General features: G+C 36.5%; 1 protein-coding gene across 6 annotated transcripts in view; it reads left to right on the top strand.

Annotated features, from left to right (window-relative positions):
• The window catches only part of ADK (adenosine kinase), a 307,780-nt gene that overhangs the window by 90,146 nt on the left and 198,213 nt on the right, over positions 1-19,421 (top strand). For all 6 annotated transcript variants that reach the window (XM_068950470.1, XM_068950472.1, XM_068950473.1 and 3 more), the window contains one exon: positions 269-347. In XM_068950470.1, coding sequence (XP_068806571.1) covers positions 269-347 — 79 coding nt within the window. The remainder of the gene's footprint in view (positions 1-268; positions 348-19,421) is intronic.

Consider the following 19,421-nt stretch of genomic DNA (forward strand, 5'->3'; position numbering starts at 1 on the left):
ATGAATGTGTTTTTGAGTGTTTATTTAAATGCACAACTGTAAGGTGAAGGACTCAAGTTGATGTCACACACTGCACTGTAATTTGCACAAAGTCTAAATAGATTTCAGCTTGCAAAATATAAAATAGCTAGCATATCTAAATTTTCTGTTTGCAAATAACATGATGTCATCCACTTCTAATTTTGATATCTTTTACAAAAGATAAATTATACAAAAATTGCATAATTTTTTTTTCTTCCCTTCTCACTCTTTTTTTTTCTTTTGACAGATTTGAAGAACTTGTGAAAAAGTTCAAAGTAGAATATCATGCTGGTGGCTCTACTCAAAATTCGGTTAAAGTGGCCCAGGTTTGTACTTCCTTAAAAAAATAGTTATAGATACAAGATATTCAAAGTGTTGAGCCTGAATCAACTTGATGCTCTGTATAGCCTGCTATGTTTCTTATGAGTGTTACTGAGTGGGTGCATGTGATTCTGTTGCCCATAGAATGTTTGAAGTTTTTTCTGGACATGATTTCTTTTCAAGTTTTGCTTTTTATTCTTTTGTCACAGTTTCTATTAAGGTTATGTTTACAATTATTATGTACATGCAAGCACACTGGGCCATATAGATGGAAAAGGGGCTGGAGCACATGATGTCTAAGGCGGGCTGAGGCAACTGTATTTTTCTTTTAGCCTGGGAAAGAAGGCGGCTGGGGGCGTGAGGGCTGTAACTGGAATCCAGGTTTTTTGGCTTCAGCTACCTAAAAAGGGAGGAGAGGAGACTTATAAAGAAGGTGGAGCCAGACCCTTCTCAAAGGTCTACAGTGGAAGGAAAAGAAGGAAGGACAATGTCCCTGTTTGCAGTGAGAGATGTTCCAGTGGGATAGAAGGAAAAAAAATGAGTGGTTAAACACTGGAACAGGTTTTCCAGAGAGCTTTTCAAATCTGACTGTGGAGATTTTCATAACTTCAGAGGATGATTCTTTAGGCAACCTGGTCTAAATTTGAGGCCAGCCCTGCTCCGAGTGATGGGTTTGACTAGATGACCTGCAGAGGTCCCTTCCTGCCTACATTATTTTGTCATTCTAACCACGTTTATCCTGTAAGAACTTGGAAGTTTTTCCATGAAAAATCAAACTGTAAAACTTTTTCTTAATAGAAGGGTAATTTTTCTGGCTGAGTATGATGGAAAACAGTAATAAATTGGATTCAAGGTTTATTTAGGGTTTTTTCATAACTAAAAATGCCTTTTGTCACACTACTCAAGTATATTTTTGAGTATATATTTTTATCTTCCCAATGTCCCTAAGGCTACAAGCAACCGTAGAGAGAGACATGGCTGCTTTTTTATTAAGTTCTGAGGGCTTCTAAAGTTTTGAATCTCAAAAAATATTTTTGATAGAAATATTTCAAAATGGAGAGAAATAGAAAGTGTATTTTCTACTATATATAACGTTCTGACTCTGAATGGTAATATCTTTTAAATACCATCGTTTATATATAGTTTTTGGTCCCGATAACTTAAAAAACAACAACAACAAAAAAAACTCTTCATCAGGCGAGCTGGAAAGCACATCATTGGATTTGTTCTGTGTCAGGATCACTGTTGCTTGGCCTGTTCACATGGTGTAGTGGTAGAAGGCTGTTGATTGCCTTCCTGACAGTTGATTAGAGGTCGACTATTTGGACGGAGTTCTGCAACTGTTTATTAGCTCAGTCATGATGCTCTGCTTCCATTCCTACCTCTAGATTAGAGGTGTAAAAAGCAAATGTGTTTGGTAGATTCTGAGTTGCTAAACTATGAGGTGTTCAAAGAGCCCAGGATTTTGTTTCTCTCTCTCTGCTTGAAATGACCTCTTTGACCTCAGGTAATTCATTAGTTACCCCTGTGTCTGATACTTGAATGTCTCTTAATCTAGTGGTCAAGGTGTTGTTCAATAATAAGGCTATAAAGTGCACAGAACGTACATATGAGTGAATGAAAGACATGAAGTTTGAAGCTGCGAAACTTAGGGTTTCTATGTCAATGCTCCTTTCTTATGCTGATGGGATTCTAAACTTTTCCCTTTGCTTTGGCTCTGAGCTGGGAATCTCATTCAGCTCCAGTTGCCATCTGGAATTGAATTTGTCTCCACAAGGGGTGTCATCTCTTAGGTTTTTTTTTCAAGTGAGACTGAAACTTCATTTGTCTGTGAATAACATCATATCAGTAAGAGACTTTAAAAGAGGGACGTGAGGGTGAGAGACAAATTTTTTCCAAAAATTCTGGAAATCTTAAAACAAGCTGTTATTCTGTAAGCTTTAGCAAAAGAACTAATGTGAAGATGGAGAAAAAAATTAAACTGTAATCCACACATTAAGACTAGAAATTCTGGAAGAATCTTTTCAACAGTATTTGTTACAATATTGGAGTGGATAACTGTGTAAATAATCTTAGCTTTTTATAGCTTTAAATATCGATATTTATGTATTTAAATTAGTGGGAGAAAGCACAGAAGGATTCAGGAAGCCTAACTGGTCAGTTGAAAGACATAAAGAACCGATAAATAAACTCAGAGCTTGGAGCTAGCCATCTTTACAAGAACATATGCAGGGAAAGAAGTTCTAAGAACTCTTATTAATTTCTCAACTCATGTTACTTTGTAAGAATGGCTTGGAAAAATTTGCTAAGACCTGTGGGAGGTATAAACTCGAAAAGTTTGTTTCAGCTATTTTTGAGAGTTTAAAAGTTGCTGAGAGTATAGGTTTGTTAAAGCATCCTTGGAAAACTGACTGTAATGGAGTACAACTGTTTGAGTAGAATGGTTGCAAATAAACAAACGGACTCTGAAGTCTGGTAACTGCTTCTTTAAAAGCCCATTTCTGAGTGGGAAGAGTGTGTTATTAAGCAGCTGAGACGCGCCACTAGAGGGGCATCCGGGATTCTTTCGGATTCCGGGGTTAGTTGCACTGAACTGGAGAGATCATCTTTTGTCAGATGTAAGAATTTATTAGATCTAAGTGGTTCTACACATATGACGGACTCTGGACAACACTAAACAATTAACAGCAGTATAAACAAAGCTACAATCTACAAATTTACAATCTACAAGTATAAACAAAGCTAAGAAGTATAGTAAAGAATTAAAAAAACAGAACAGACTACACATATTAGAGCTCTGTGGTTAAGCCACAGAAGCACAGTACAATGATTGCTCTCGGATGCACAGTATAATGACCGCTCTCGCCCTTTTCTTGTCCTTATGGGCCACCCCTCCGGTATAGTTTTCCCTAGATTATTCTCACCACGCTCTAGCTGCACCAAGAGGATTCAGGTTTTCTCTGGCAGTTGGCAGCAGGGGCGTCCCCACTGATGGGTGGGTTGTCAGGTCCGCAGGCCAGCTGAGGGTGAGCCTGAGTCCACACAGAGGTACGTGGCTTCCTTTCTTTTATCCTTCCTTCTTTTATCCTTAGTTCATTATTCAGTCAATCAGTGCCAGACCATAGCTGGACAATGGAACAGAAGGCCTCCGGTGATAACAGTATGGATGCCAACAGGATGGTCAACAGAGCGCTTAGCAGTACATTCAACAGTTACCATTGCGCACATTCAGCAGCTATTAGTACACACGTTCAACAGCTATCAGTACGAAATTCCAAGGTACCTAGATGCTTACAGTGTGAGTCTGCGGTGTCACTTCTCCTTTACTGACTGGATTCGCTCAGCACTCATGGGGTCATTGGAGGGCTACAGCAGCCCCACAGTGTGGTGGCTCTGGCCTTGGTGCACCCGGGGTTCCTAAACTCTTGGGGAACACCCCAGAGCAAACCCCTCTTTTACGGGCTGCACCATCCTGAGTCCCATGCTTGCCTGTGTGGCGCCTATCAGCAGCGAGGTAGGATAATTACAGACCAATTAGTAAAATGATTGGGATTTAAAAAAAAAGAATTTAAAAGCAGTTAATAAATAGGGTCATTGAATTACTTATGTTTCAATTTGTCTATTTCTTACGAGTTAGAAGAGCAACACTATGCTGAAACAAAAATACACAAAGGCAGAATGGATGGGGGAATTGAGAGTATTTACTCTTTTTAAAATGGAAAAATGAAACCATAATAAGCATACTTAGATGGTGTACAGTGATCATCACTTCTGTCATGTGTTCTCATGTATTTTTCTTTCAACATTTTTCTGCCATGTCTGTAAAGATGATGAGATCTACTCAGCAAAGACTATATCTCCATTCTTGAAATGGATAAGCCAACTTCTGAAAAATTGAAGAGAAATGAAAAGGCTTAGAAATATTTTATATATATCATAGGTGACAAATTTGAGATGATAAGCAGAGAAAGAAGCAATAGGCAGAAGCTCTGAGTTCAAAGAAAACAGAAGAAAATGAAACTTAAATAATGGATTTTGGAACTACAAGTTTAAATCGGCATCAACTATAGTGGAAGTGAAGATTTTAGTGTACAGAGAATTAACTAGAAGTGCAGTCAGGTTGTGAAGAGTAGAATTACTTAGATTTTTTTTTTAGCAGTGGTAACTGAAAGAAAAGATCTGAAGTGCAACCTTGAAGGAAGAATTTGACAGATAAGGTACTAAAGAGAATCGTGACTTTTTTCATTTTTGTCTTGCAGTAGAACAAAAGTAGAATGTGTGGCACACTGCAGAGCAGAGCTGTGGCTGGAGGCGTTGTGGGAATCAGAAAGCTGAATGATGTCTGTCAAAGTGGGTATTATGTGGGCAGGGTATCTCAGCAGAGTCAGAAAAAAGGAAGAGCTGTGGACATAGTAAGGGACAACGGAAAGGATGTTTTTTTTGAAGAAATGCTTCTCAAGGGCTATGAGGAAGAAAAAAAATTTTGCAAAGTGACAAGCATTTATCAGAGGGAAAGCTGTATAAAAAGAAAGGTCTAAGCACTAATGAAGCCAGCTGTTTGAGAAAAGGATTTGGAAGGAGTGAATTACAAATTATTCTGTTGCAAAAGAAGTCCAGAAAACTATCGAAATGAAAATTAAGAGGGTGGAACATAGTAAGTGATGAAGGGGTGGTAACTCTATTGTTTTTCATAAATGTATTTAAAGTATAATAATATATTTTTAAAATTTCTGAAAAAGATGAAGATGAGTACCAAGAGAAGTGTAGAAGTAATAAGAAGCAGTACTAAAGCTATGTTTTTACTAATCTGCTTTTCATTTTCCGCTCTCATCTTCCTTGGGTGTAGACTAGTTAGGCTGGAAAAGAGAAGATGGGTAACCAGAGCATGCTGGGTACTTCTAAGTTGTTAAGGAAAAGTCCTATTGAGGTAAATGTCTTTTCCTTTTAGAATTTAGTACTAAATGGGGAAAAATCAGTCAAGAGTAGAGATAGGCCAGGAAGAATGGGATGAGAGGAAGAAGGCTAATGCTAGAGGGTTTTCTTAGGTGTGGCACAACATAGAAAAAGGCTGGATTCCAGATTATCAATAAACGTGCAGGTAAATTTAGACAAGCTACAATCAGAGGTGCTATGTTATTATTAGACAGGGCTGTTGTCTTTTTCTTTTGCTGTTTTTCCCCGTTTTTGAATTTTTTTCCTTTTTCCCAAATACAATTTTAAGATGTCCTAATTTATAGATCCTGTATGTGTGAAAGATTGGTTTTCCATGTTATTTCTAAATATTGTAATTTTAAGATTCACTGTGTATTTGTGACCTTTGTGACTGTCTTGTTCAAGGAATTGGGTTCCTGAAGAACTGAATCTGCTGGTAAGGGGTTTCAATAATTTCAAACTTTGCTGGATCAGGCTTTAATTTATCAGGCGTTAATCACAGGGAATTGCTTAATGGTAGGTACGTTGGAAAATGAGGACTAGAGATGAGAAACTGAATTGCTATAACTTAGTTTCTAAAATAGAAACTAACATTTACCTTTCCTGCTTGCTGATCTAGGCATTTATTATCCTTTAAAAACAAAGTAAAACAAAAAGTCTATATAAAAACTGAAGTTATGATGCACGCTTAGGAACAGGGAGGAGTGGGGGTATCTAGCTGAAATTGCAATGTGCTGCTACTCTGACCTTTACTTGTCTCATTAAATTTTGACTTTATATATAATATGATTTGTGACATCTTGCTTTAATCCCTCCAAATGGTTGGGTCCATTATATTAAATCTATAAAATACGCATATATGTAACTGCATGCAGTTCATAAATGTATTATTTTAGAGTTCTGCCAACAAACTAAAATCAGAGTTGTGAATACACTATTTTACTACTGCTCAGCTTCTTTTTGTAATTTTAATTAAGCCTATATGCTTGTCTACCCACAAAGATCTGGAAGAAAAAAAAAAATCTGAATTGTTTAGTGGAGCTAGTGACTTCAAAGCATCTAAAACAGATAGCTTGTACGTGCAGAGAGGACACGTATTACTGACCAGGCCAGATTTGCATGCTTTTTATTACTGTTTATTTTGATTTTGGCATACTGAGGTTAAAACTGTAAGAAGTACAGTCTGAAGCTTTATCTAACTCAAGTGCTGATTTTAAATTTCAAGTCTAACCTAATAGCATTTTATAACTTGTGTTTTAAATAACAACACAACTTTGTCAACGAATGGGGCACATGTTCCTTTTTGTTTTTCTGAAAGTGAGTGTAAAGAATGGCACATTCTTCATGTTCAGTACGGTTGCTCTTGGTTTGTGCTCAGTTTCTTACTAGCTTATTTTCATTTCAGCAGTTCTGCTATTACTGTGAATCTAATCTAGCGATTGGAGAGAGCTCTGTTCTGTCTCATTCATCCTGAAAAGAATTGCAAAATTCTCATTGCATAATTTTTATTTCTAGTGATGCAGTGTGAACTTGGAAGAACATAGCTTTACACATTTCAAGTTGAATTTGTAGGACTGGCAGATAAAAGGAAAACATCTTAAGATACAATTCTTGGGAAGGCTTCATACAGATACTCTTGAGACTTTACAGTGTTTTTACAATACGCACCTCGGAAAACAGTGATGACTTCATGTTCTTTTTTCTGCACTACCTATTACTATCTAATTGTATGGTTTTGTTATTTGTGGTTATACAATATTTTTGCAAAAAAACTCTTGCAGTTGTTAGATAATTCAGTAAAGAAGCTTGATTTAAACTACAGTGTGTGCTTATTTACTTTTAATAATTGTGTAGAATGGTATGGCTTTTAAAATGAAGGATAACAATAAGATAAAATAATACAATGATAATTATGTTGAGCATTTTAGTCCCATAGTCCTCTGTAATTTATGGAGGTATAACGTTTTCCCAGTATCAGCCTATATTTCAAGGAGTTGTAACTTAATCTCAGTTTTTTATTCTTCAGTGATGATTAACTGGATCTGTTAATCTGAAATGATTTTTAGCATTCTAATAAGCTGACAAATCTGATAATAAAATTTTGAGAAATGAACTGATCCTTGCTTGTCTCTAAAGAGAGAAATAAGTGACAAAGACTTAAATGTTTTTCAAATTGTTACTCTTAGTTATGTACTCATTTATGTGAGTAATTAGCCAAACTGTGGTATGGTGTTAAAAATTCTTGTCCACTAGGTCATGTTTAATCTGAAAATAATCTATAAAGCTATAAACTTAGCTGAAAGTATGAAAAATACTTGCAGGGAGAGCTTTGTTTTTTAAAAAAATATAACCTGCAATCTTGCAAACATATACTAACTTCACTGGGCCTAGTTGCATGCTTAAAATTAAGCTTGCGTGTATTTGCAAGATAGTGCCCTTGGCCACGTTAGCTATAGTATGTAACATACAAAGATTGTCACACGTTAGCTCTTTAGTGTTGAGTAGTTGAGTGATTTCCTCCTTGCTTTCTTGTCATTCAATATAAATGTATATAACTATAATGGAATTAATCTTTTGCTCACATGTGAAAACCACTAGATTACTTCTATGCAATTAATTAGACTGAGACATAGCAGGAAGAAAGGTTTGGCTCAGGAGCAAGACTCAAATTGTATTGAGTGTGCATAACCAGATTTCGAAAGAGGTAGGCTCTGTGCTTTTTGAGCTATTTGGGACAGAATCTTAAGTTTCTCAGTTAGCTTTGGCCTTGTGCTCTGTATTCCTTAAGCAACTTCATTACATGCCCCTACTCAGATGAGCGTGGAGGCCTTCACAGACATGTGTTTCCAATATTTTCAATAGTTCAATCCAGCTTTCAAGAGAAAGTATGCAAAAGCTCTCTAAACTATTTTGTTTTGTATGGTTTAATAACTTAGATACAGCCTCATCTTCTCTGCCAGAAAACAATCCGAAGACATGTGTTTCCATCTGTGCCAGCTTAAATGTTTTTCGACTGTGCCCATTGATATAACATTCCTCCAGCATGATTTCCTCAATGACAATGCCAGCACGCAGTGCTGTGCTGCAAATGCGATTACCAATTTCTCAAACCTATTCACTTGAAAAAAGATAAGCAGAGAAGCGTCGTGACTTTCAGCTAAATTTTTTTTATATATACCTTGCTAAAGTTTATATACTACCAGCTGGTGAACTGAACCTTTTAAATACCTGTCTCCAATGCTGTGGCCATTTCTAATGAGTGAGACTTATATTCAGTGAAGGAATAACAAAACATGCCTCTGTGCTGACAAAAACAGTCATTTGATTAGGTACGGCTCTATGAAAGTATAACTCTTCCCACTGATGTGAAGACAGTGTCCCATTGTCAGTGCCATGAGGGACAGTGTCATGTGCCCGTGACTTGAATACAATATTTCGTAAGTTTTTCTTCTCTCAAGGGCACTCTATCATTCGTGTGCTCTTCCAAATTAGCCAGAGTCAGACACCACAATGATGATGTCTGTATTCTGTTGAACAGAACAGACAGACTTTCCCCTTCAGAAAGATAACACACAGGGAGGAAATTTTGGAATAATGCCTTTGCTGATTTGGCACAGATATTAGAAAGATTCTGTAATATCTACGAGATCTTCCTAGATTCTTTGAAAGCCTTAGAGGAGATCACCAAACCTTTTGCTCCACTGTTCCTCTGTCATTTTCAAAGTCTTACTCAGAGCCACCAGGAACAGTTTAAAAAAGCATCAAAACCACGTTACCACAGTGGCAAACTCTGTACAATTCTAAGCAAGGTTCCCTCGGGTTGCAAAGGTGGGTGCTTCTCAGACTCTTAGTGTTTAGAAGGAAGCCCATAATTCTCATGGCCTGCTGCTGGCATTTGACACTTTGCTCTTACAGTTTTGGGTTATTCTGAGGGATGTTATGCAGCATTGTGCTGAAGGAACTACCTTTTTGAGGTTACTGATAGCGAGGCATTTTTTCCTGCAGACTGATACTGGTTATGTTCTGGTAGTGTGGTTTACAACTCTCTGTGTACGTACGTAGACCTATGAATGTAGTTTTGATGAATACCAGGATGGTCAGAAAACAAAGTTCCAAAGAACCTATGGCATTTTTCCAGGTTCCCAAATGCCCTCCAGTGCCAGGTTTATAAATCAGTCTTCTTGAAAATTAGGCAGTGTCAGATTAGACTGTTGTCAGACTCCAACATACAGGTGCTAACTGTTGAGCACTGCAAGACAAATATCCTTATTGTTTATCATAACAGTGTCACTTTGGCATGAATTTGAAGAGCTGACTGAGTGGACTTGCAGTTTGATGCACCAGAACCACACCCACTTGTTTCTTCAGGTCTTGTCACTGGCCAGCACCATCACTAGGACTGAAATGTAGGACATCCAAAATCACTTTGGAGAAACAGGCAACTGTATGACTTTTTCTGACTGAAAAGAATTGTACAATCACAATTCCCCTAAATCCTTTCATACAGAACCTTCAAACTCTTCTTTTCGATGTGTTTTACTGAGCTTTGGAATCCATATGCAGCCTCTGTTCATTCATCCAAAATTCCAAGTTGTTTAAATGGTTAAAAAAACCTGCTTCCATTTTCCAGAGTCGTCAAACATTGATCACCTATGTGAAATCAGAAGACACACTACAAACGACAGCAGTTGGCTCCTGGGAATGACCCTTAGGCTGTGAAATTCAGATGCCTGCTGCTTGACTCATAGCTAAGTAGGCATGGAAACTGTTAGCACCATATTTTGGAGCTGTAAAATTTGTCAGTTTTTTTCAAAAGCAACCAAGGAATTCAAGCACAGCACCTAAGCTAATGTCCAGCTGAATGAGTAGACTCCAACCTCATTGGTTTTTGATTTTGTTTTCCCTTGTGCTGTTTGCACCTCTAATTTGTGGACCATGCTACTTATGAGAATGAGATGGGTTAGTGTATTCCCTAGTTTATGCTCAACCTGAAAACAAACAATTTTTCTAGGTAACACAATTGGTAGGAGGTGGGATATATCCTGGAAAAAAAACAAAACCCTGAAAGTGTCACTGGGCTACATCTAGGAGAGCACCCCCAGGGTGCCATGTTGTGAACCCTCCAACCTTTTGTGCTGAGTGGCAAGGGGACTTTCTCAAAACCTTTCACAGCAGTGTCCATGCAGCGAGGGGCTGATGGCACTCTAGTAATTGGGTGACATTTACTAAACTTGTTGCCATCAATTGACGCTGGAAGGAGAATGACTGCTTGATTTGGCAGTCTCAGAAGAGAGGGTAAATCCCTGTGCTGTGCTGATATTAATTTGGCATGCCACTCAAGTCTTGGAAGCTCAGGAGCTATTTTATCCTTAGTAGCTCAATAAGTTATATAACTACATCTTTAGCAATTAATTAATGTTGAGTGATATGATACAGTGGGGAGTTAATTGCCTTGGAAATCTGAAAGACCAAGTTATAAGACGTTTTTTGCACATCTCTAGAATGTTTTCTGTTGTAAATGTGTCCCCCCCCCATAAGGGTACTGAAAATTTTACTGTTAGCTAAGGACTCTGTGCAGGTGTTGCAATTTATATACTGTTCCTGGACACCTAGTGCTTTCATCAGGAAGTATAGTAGTATAAAGGTTTTTTTTCTTGCACGTTTATTAGATGTTTTCACAAGTTTGTTGCCTAAAACCATTCTTTTGTCTATTTCAATAACTTATGCTCGATCGAAGTGGATGCAGGTCAGATTTTGTACTCTTGAGTTTTGAATTTGGCTTTGCTACTAACTTGCTTTGTAGCCATGTAGTAAATAGTATACCTTTCTCTTACTAATTTAAAAAATTGAGATAATAATGATTTATCAAGATAGAAATAAAATGCAAACACCCATGAGTTTGCATAGTATTTTAAAAAATGTAAAGCTAACTTGATCATTAGCTAACTCCGTCAGAAGGTGCAGCAGCACTTTTATTGAAGACTCTGGGCATAATTTCAAAGGAACATGTAGAATTGCCTTGCCAATCATACTGGTAGCCTATGTGTTTCAGTGGTCTTTTCACTGACTAGCATTATGTGCTTTAGGGGAAAGTACAATATTGCTCAAGGAAAGGGTATGGGATAATGTAATCAACTCCCAAGAGGGAAGTTTTGTCCAGGTACTACTCCATTAGTAGCTGACTTGCACCCTGACACATGACAGCTTGCTTGTGGGTATTGTTGTTATTGGTATATATGTCTACTCTTAAAATAATAAATAAGGAAAAAATTTTCTAAATTGTGACTTCATTTATATGCATCGAGTTTCACAGTTTAATTATTCATGCTGCAAAGTAGTATTCACCTTTTAATTTTACATAATTTCATCTTTTGTTAGCTGGTAAGGATTAAAAGAGATTCTTTATTGACTTTCTGGATGTTATCTGTTAAGTTATGTATTTTACTTCCTATATGATGACAATTTTTTTCCATCTCATCATTCTCTTGTGTCTCTGTTATGGTCATCACTAGGGTTGAGCTTGGGTACTGTAGCTTTATGTATAGTAGAATGACATTTTCCTTGTTTAACTGTACTTTGAAAATCTATATTGTATCAAAGTGAGTCTCCAGTAGTTTTTATAGTTGTCATAGTTCCTTTTTAAAGCATTGGGCCTATTATCATCTTGAACAACTGTAGGAGAGTATTTACCAGACATGTCTCAGGAGTCCTGTTAGAGTAGGTCACAGGACCTTAAAGGAAAAGTGTATCCTTTTGTGAGTTCTGTCTTTGTTAAAATATAAACACAAATGCAGCAGCTCCAGTTACTTTCTTGTTATGCCATATGTAATGGCACTAAAACGCTCAAAGTTGGCAGTGTGGTATTCCCTTCAAATGCTGTTTTCAGTGTTCTGCTTTTAACTGCGGTGCTTTTCACTTGTGTGTGAAAGAAGGATCATTTATGTATGATAGTTACATTTTGTCTATGTTCCTTATACAATAGCTACCTTAAACTCTCTCACCCATCTTCAAAAGCATACCACAGTATCAGGACTAACTAAATGATGATTCAAATACTTTTGCATTCCTTTTCCAAATCTCTAGATTTTTCTTAGGGAATGAAGTATGTAAGTAGACTTGTTTCCTTCTATGCACACAGTTTTATCTTTGTCATATTTCTAATGAGAAGACCACTTTGATCTACTGTGACATCTGTAGGAGTAAGATGCAGACAGTTTAGAAGTACAGATACTGTATACTGACACAATATATGCTATATCTTATATACTAGTCTATGTAAGAAGAGTTGAATTTAGGTGTCATAGCAGAGTTAAATGACTATACTAAATTATATTGACATTCATGGTGTTACTATATGACAAATAATTGAATTAATTCAAGAAAATCACTTACTCTTTTTCTGTCAAAGGTTGTACTAATGCATTAAGATAAATTTGTAAACCCCAAAGTCAAAAGTCTTTCTTTCAGAGTCAATATAGTGGCACAGATGTACTGTAGGATAAATTAAGTAGGTTTGTGTCTGTCTTTTAAAAATGCATCCTGAAATCTCAGTGATCCGTTATTCTGTTTAGTTCATAATTAAAAATAAATCTTTATGTATATATGTATTATTATAAATAATATGTGTGTGTGTGTGTATATACATATATGTGTTTATATATATTTTAAATCGGGGAACTTTCCAGTGCTCACTTGGACTCTCACTTAAGCTGAGTTTTTTTGCCTTTTTCATGCATCTTGAGTAACAGAAAATTCTACATGGCAGTTTATGCCCTGAGTTATACCTGTCTAACCACATTAGATTTCGTGCAGTTTCTCCAGGTGTAATTGAGAAAGGCATTTGTCCCACAACATTTCATTAGAGGCAATGATGCGCAAAAGGAAAAGTATCTAACTTAACTTAAAATCTAAGTTAAATGTGTGAGATTGGCACTAAAAGAGCTCTATGTTTATTACTGGAATATACTTTTTATATATGTATATGTATGTATATACATATGCATGTATATATAGTAGTGAATTCCATCAAACAGTAGGTAACACTTTGTGGAGTCACTTTGCAGAAAGAAGGGATTCGCTTTGAAGCAATTATGTGACTTTTTCTGGAGCAGCAAAGAAAAGAAATGTTATTTCATTTCCATGCCTAAAGTGTTCAAATAGAATATGATATGTGATATCATATATGTGAAACAGCTTTTCATTTAAATTTGTTTCTTTTTTATTTATTCTCTTATAAATGAACTAACATAAAAATTCTTATTGGTGCAAGCTGAATACCTCCTGGTTACTTCCAAACTATGTGCAATCAGCTCTAGTTAGCTGTTATGCCTGCTTTTTTATTTGACATACAATGTTGAGGTTTTCCATTCACCAATGCAGTACTGCTCTCCTTAGAAAGGTTGGCTGGGCTATGAGCCTCCCTTGAACTTAAAATGCATCAGCAGTAGTCTTTCTTATTCTTCTTACAAGCAAGCGATTTCCCTGTCTCCTTCAGTGTGCAACACAGAAGGACATAATTCCCAGCTGGGACAATCTCTTTTTTTTTTTTGGCGATTTTTGAGTTTTGTCATCTTTTACAGGGCTACAAGTGCCAATTATTACATAATTGTATGTCTGTCTCTTCATGTTAAGATTTTGATACTTCATATGTGGCTTTTTTTTTGTTGTTAGTGAAAAACTAACATGTTGGTATTTTGGAAAGGAATGGTAGAGCTTTGCAGTCATATTTGTGTCTTCTCTCTTGTAAGGTTTTCAATAGTTAGGCGTGTCATCCATTTTGTCTTTTTGACCTTCAGAAAAAAGAAAGTTCATCCTTTTTTGGCTCCACTCTTTAATTACTAGTGTACCACATTAGCTTTAATGGTGATAGGAAAAGTATAGAACACAAATTTGGTAGGCAAATATTTTCAGACTGATTTTATTGAAGATTAGCATGATTATTTTGATTGTTTCCACAAGGAAAAACAAATTTCCCTTCTGCTTCATGTAACAGGTGATTCAATTTTAGCATGAACATACTAGCATTATAAGTGCATGAATTACTCGAAGAGACCTAACGATAGCAATTACAATGATTAATTGCATGGAGAAAAGTAAAAGTTTTCTGTACAGTTACAGGTTTGCTATAGGATCATTTTTTCATTAGATAATTTCGTCCATGGAGATTTTTTACCTCTGCAAATTTCATAATTCATAAACCTTTTTTTTATTAACATTTTGTCAACTTGTATATGTTTGCAGGACATTTCTGGTTTATTGCAAGATAAACATCATTAGTGTGATGACAAACTTTTCTTAACAACTCACTTATATTATAAACTGATCAGTATCTTGTTTTACATTTAATTCAGCAAATTAAATTTTACCCTGTGTCTGTCTTGCCGGTATAGCTTATGATTAAACAAGGAATGAAACTTGCTGACATATTGTAAAATTATTATTCATTTTTTAAGTTTTTAAAATACTTTGTGTGCTAGTTGAGACTACAAAGGGTCTGAATGACCAACACAGTTAATTTTGGGATGGCTTCAGCAGTTCTCACCTGTGATCTTGAGACGGGTTGGCTTATTCTGTAACAGACACTGAGGGTGCTGCAACTTGCAGGCCGAAATATTAAGCGAAAACAGGTGCTGGGTTATTTCAGTGTACCAGACTGTCAGCTGCAGCAGCTCAGTAGGTATGTCATGAGCAACTGAACTGTTCCTGCAGTGAGGGTAAGGCTCCCTGGGAAAGGGATCAGTAGAGTGCTGGATGAAGTACCACTCAGCTGTCCTTTAGAAATCTGTCCCCGTTCATGAATTTACACCTAGATGAGAGCCCTGAAAATCCCTCCTTCCTCTCTAGAGGATACACATTAGAAATCTGTCCAGATTCTTAACAGTGTTGTTCAGCTGTGTTTCATAAGAGTCAATGCCGTGTTGTAAGAAAATTTTTCTCAGATTATTGAGTCTTTGATTCCAGAATGTGGCCAACAATAATTGCAAGGCGGTGCAGAATTCTGCATTATTTAATTACGGTAACTGAAAAACTGGGATCCCCAAATTAATTTCACTAGCAGTTGTCATATGTGAAAGAGGAATATGTTAGTAAGCTAGTGGTATGTATTACCTTTTAAAATTGCTGTGAAAATTGCTAAATATTGTTGCTTATAACAATCCCCCCCCCTTTTTTTTAAATAAATGAGGTATGATGGTAATGCGTCTAATTAAGCAGATGTAGTATTTTAGGGGTTAAGTGCTAATTTAAGTCGCTGTGGAGTTTTTTCACATATTTTTGAAGAACTTGATTGAATTGAAATATGAAAAATGCAAAAGAAGTTAATGCTGCAGGAATACCTGTACATTACAATTATGCTGTCATACCAAACTGTATATTATATTACTAACTGCTTTTCTTAAATGGATATGTGCTTTATAATACATAAAGTTTTGTTTTTCAAAGTTATTCTGAAATTTTATTGCATTCTTTCTTGTCCAACATTAGTTGCCTATTGAAGGAGTCAGGTCTTGGTGACATTTTGGAGTTACGAAACTGAGATCTTGCATCTACCTGGGCAATTTAACAGTTTTTGCCATCGCTATTGATTAAGAGATACTACTTTGAGGACAGCTGAAAGCAGGATTTAGACTACCAAAAAAAAATCTTCTGTTCAAAATCTTCTGTTTTGTCAAAGACAAAACCTTTGGTTTTAACACATACTCCTGACTGCTGTCTGACCATTGAGGTTAAAATTTTCTCTTTTGTGATGTGCCCGGCTTAACTGGAAATGACCTCTTCCACTTCCACGGTCCCTTTCCTTGCTTTTTTTTGTGCGCATGTGACAGACACCAAAGGTCCTCAGTTTCTAAAGCAATGTTTTCAAATGCCATGGCAAATTAAATAAAGACTTTGGAAACAAATGCCCCTCCCAACCCATATTCTTTATAGGCGCTTGTTTTTTAATGTTTTCACTTGCTAGTCCAGGAAATTCAAATGACTTCTAACACTAGACAAATTCGTTCCAATTTCCTTTTCATCCCCAGGAAAGATTTCTGCAAGTGTTTGATTTGGATTTGCTCTTTTTAACAACCCCCCTGTACCTCTTGCAGGTCTGTAGCCTTCCCTTGTTCTGAAGGCTTGTTATTACTTTTCCTTTCTGTTTTCCCTATTCTGAACTTAAGAAGGTTTTTCCAACAGAGTATCTTCAGCTATTTTCAGAAAAGTAGAAATATCCCTCTCCTAACGGAGGGACCCAGAGCACAGTGTCAGGATGTCATATAATAGAAACCTCCCTTTTTCTTTTCACAGTCTGCTTAGGGAATGGCAGCTGGTGGCTCTGTGAACAATACTTGGTATTTTAATGCAGAATTTCTCAGGTGCTAGTTGCTAGGTCAGGTAAACATGAGCTGCTCTACTCATGGGAGGATAACCTTGTAATTAAGTTTAAAACTGTTATTTTATTGCTTTCTCTGTGGAATAAGTTCACGAGTGTTGTATAGTAACTGGTCATAGGTCCAGCCTGCCGTGTAGCATCATGTCCAAATTATAGACGTTATGCACATCTCTTTGACGGAGAGCAGTAGTGCCATTTTGTTGATAACGTACAGTTACAACATATAATTGTGATAAGTACTTAAATATAAATGACAATGAAAAAGAAAAGCCCTTGTTGCTTCTGCATCTTTCTCTTTGTATAATAGTTTTTGACCTCTGAGGAATTTGTCCAAGAAGTAGGTTGAAGGACAATTCCCCAAACACCCATCTTCTGCCCGTATTATGCATCTGTTCACTTGGCCATTGGGTCAGGTTGACTTTGGTAGATGTTTGATGGCTGATGAGCATCCATTTCAACGGAGCAGTTATTAGGGGTGTAAACAGTAATGAAAGAAACAGTAATGAAAGAAGAGATGGAGGCAGCCTTTCCACAGTCATGTTTATTACCTGGCCCACAGCTCGGAGATCCAAACGTCGCTACTGTCACTAACAGTGAAGACCAAACTAAGCTTGGTAACTATTATTATAGGAAATTGCATCTTTGTTTCATGAGCTGTCTTTTGTGGTAGCCTTGAAGACCTCTGTTTTCTTCTCCATGGTAGTTATAATTCCTATGAAACCACAAGGGGTTATCAAATGTTGTCAGTGTGCAGATGTGAAATAGCTGTATGTCTCCTTCAGGTACATGCTGAGAGCACTGTCTAAAGGCCTGTGAAAAATCTGAGCGTAAATGAAAAGCAATATACTGGGGCTGAACTCAGTCAATGTAGAAGTGATGCCAACAGAAAGATGAAATCCTCACTAAGAGTTAGTAATTTAAAACAAAATACCTCAGTTTATTAAAAATGGTGCAGAGCTTGTGGTCTTCCTCAGTCTAGGAGAGAGCTTTCAAAAGCTGCCTTTTACTGAGTAGCAGTCTGTGCTGTTATTTTGACAGATACAGATCTTGCCTTGGGGACTTGCAGGCTTTTTTACTCTAACAACCATGTGCCTGGAAAATACCTAAGGCCTCAAATCGCGCTATCAGGTCCAGAATATGGCAACTTAAAGGTGAGGTGAAAGCCTCATTTCTAATGCTCTGGACACAACATTTGTTCTCCACTGCATAATGAGACGGGGTCTGGAGCATGGTACTAAATACAGAAGTCCTCCGTGTGCTGACTGGACAACCTGTGGGACTGCTTCTCCTTTAGCAGTGAGGATGTTTCACAACAACTGTCCTCTTTGGAAACAGGGGAGCTATTAACCTAACAGCTGTAAAATCTGGAAGAAACGATCAAAATCAGAGACAGAAGAAAGTAATTTATCAGTATGAACTCAAATTTACGCATTCTAACAGAGGACAAATGAGTCAAGTCAGTGTAAAGCAACATATTTTATGAGCATTTTATATCATTTCTGATTGTGGCCTAGATTCTTCCTGCTGATCAGCCCACAGAAGTTTTCTTCCAAAAGAAATTAGAGACTTCAGATCTTACTGCCTTCTGAATCACTTGCAAACTTTCAACAGTGACAATAAATCTAAAATGTAGAGGAGGAATGGGTGGATGGAGAATGTGTAATTTGCACTGACAACTTTATTTTGTATAGATACCATAGCTATATGGGGCCATAAATACTTGAATTAGAAAGACAGAGATTATTTTCTCATGGATTACTCTGCCAGAGGAGAACTCTGAGGTACCAATTGGTACAAGACTTGAGAGTCTACAGCAGTTGCTTGTCCTGCTTTTGCCTAAGGCCCTTGTTCAAAATTACATCAGGAATAAGAATGAGACAAATACTTGCTGATTCCCTCTCCCTTCCTATCCTCTTACAGTGTATCAGAATCTGAAGGAAATTACTGCTCCTAAGAGCACTAACTGTCCGTACATAGTCTGCATTGATAAAAAGCACAGTATGTAATCTTTCTCTTCCAAATTAGTCAGCAGTATCTTTTGGCATTAATTTGTGCATGGAGGTATATTAAATGTAAAGCCTTAATGACTAGCTTGCTAAGTATTTCAAATATTTTAACTGTATTTCTATGAAATGTATTTCTCTGAGGTTCTGGTGGTATCTAAAGGAAAAAAAAACAGGCGACATGTTAGAAACTTAGTGCAAAACCTTTATCAATAGTGACTTTAGGCAGCTTAGAATTATACTGAAGCACATACATGTACATGTAACTACTGGCATAACTACTCCTAGTAGTTATGTTCATGTTTTAACTTTCAGGAAGAAAATATTAAAATGTATTGGCATTAAAAAAGAAGTGTGCCCTTTCACTTCAACAAATAGTGGAAGAAGAGGAGAAAATAGTATGCAAAAATGATTATTATTTTAATTAGTATTTTAATTATTTAATAGTATTTTGATAATAGTATTTTAATAGTATTTAATAATAGTATTTTAATAGTATTTTAATAATTTAATAGTATTTTTATTATTTTAATTAGTATTTGAATACTTTAAATAGTATTCAAAAATGATTATTACATATAAACCCATTATTTCACCTTTGTGTTTATTTGCTTCAGCTCTTTTTATCATGCTGTTTTGAATTTCAGGTTGTTGTGATCTCTTCTACTTTTCCATCCTCATGAATGTTGATGCCTTTTCAGTAACTATTTATGATAATGTCTATTTTCATTTCTTACATTCTATGGAGTACAATAATGCAGAGATCTTGGATA

Source organism: Struthio camelus, chromosome 7 (genome assembly GCF_040807025.1).
Source record: "Struthio camelus isolate bStrCam1 chromosome 7, bStrCam1.hap1, whole genome shotgun sequence".
NCBI classification, from domain to species: Eukaryota; Metazoa; Chordata; class Aves; order Struthioniformes; family Struthionidae; genus Struthio; species Struthio camelus.